General features: G+C 32.3%; 1 protein-coding gene across 10 annotated transcripts in view; it reads left to right on the forward strand.

Annotated features, from left to right (window-relative positions):
* The window catches only part of LOC119586377 (endophilin-A-like), a 42,420-nt gene that overhangs the window by 13,809 nt on the left and 27,631 nt on the right, over positions 1-980 (forward strand). For all 10 annotated transcript variants that reach the window (XM_037935090.1, XM_037935093.1, XM_037935089.1 and 7 more), the window contains exon 5: positions 257-323. In XM_037935090.1, coding sequence (XP_037791018.1) covers positions 257-323 — 67 coding nt within the window. The remainder of the gene's footprint in view (positions 1-256; positions 324-980) is intronic.

Below are 980 nucleotides of genomic sequence, written 5' to 3' on the forward strand. Positions count from 1 at the left end.
CAGTGCCATAGAGAACTGTCTAATCATAGGTTTGTGTATGGCTTTCAATTTAAAAGACAGTAGGAGAAAACAGATATATTTATGGAATTTGATTAAAGATGTATTATTATGTATCTTATTTTTGTTGAGAGTATGAATAAACATAATGATAAAGTAAAATTAAGAAAAGATATATATATATTTATGTGGATATATTGATTGGAAGAATATTGTACTTAATTGATTATTAAAAAAAAAATTCATGTCCATTTTTCAGCACCATCGCAAGAAGCTGCAAGGTCGGAGGTTAGACTTTGACTGCAAGAAGAGGAAAAAGGATAAGGGTAACTATGAAGTCCTTTTATTCATATTAAAACAAAATTGCAGGAGACCAGTGGTTGTTTTTACAGTGGGTTGTGAATCCAAAACCCATATGTTTGTTATTCAAGGGTTTTGTAGTTGGTTAGTGATGATACGTATGTGCTGGATTGGTTCCCGATGATGGGAAATGTGCTGGATTGGTTTCATGGTATACGTGCTGGATTGGTTGCTGATGTACATATTCAATATTCAGGGTTCTGCAGTTGGTCATTGGTAGTACATGTGCCAAGTGGGTTGCATTCTGGATTTGTTATTCAAGGATTTTGCATTTGGTAAGCATTTACATGTGCCAAAATGGATCACATTTTGAAGTTTAATGAATTTTTGCTGGAAACTACAGATGGTTGATAGTTGTATAATGTTTCAAAGTCGCATTCTGATAGGAGTTCAAAGAAAGTTGTTTAGCTGTATATTTACTGCAAGGAAGACTTTTACATGTAAAGATTTATAATGATCCTTATAAATATAACGATGCTGTTAGTCAGATATTAACTTATAAATAGAATTTTACCACTTAGAGTATTGATAGTTGATAGTTCCTTCACCTTTAATGGACATGAATATATTCATAAACTAAAATACCTACACTTGCACCACACATACCTACACACATACTTATG

The sequence above is a fragment of the Penaeus monodon genome, chromosome 21 (assembly GCF_015228065.2).
Source record: "Penaeus monodon isolate SGIC_2016 chromosome 21, NSTDA_Pmon_1, whole genome shotgun sequence".
In the NCBI taxonomy this organism is placed as follows: Eukaryota; Metazoa; Arthropoda; class Malacostraca; order Decapoda; family Penaeidae; genus Penaeus; species Penaeus monodon.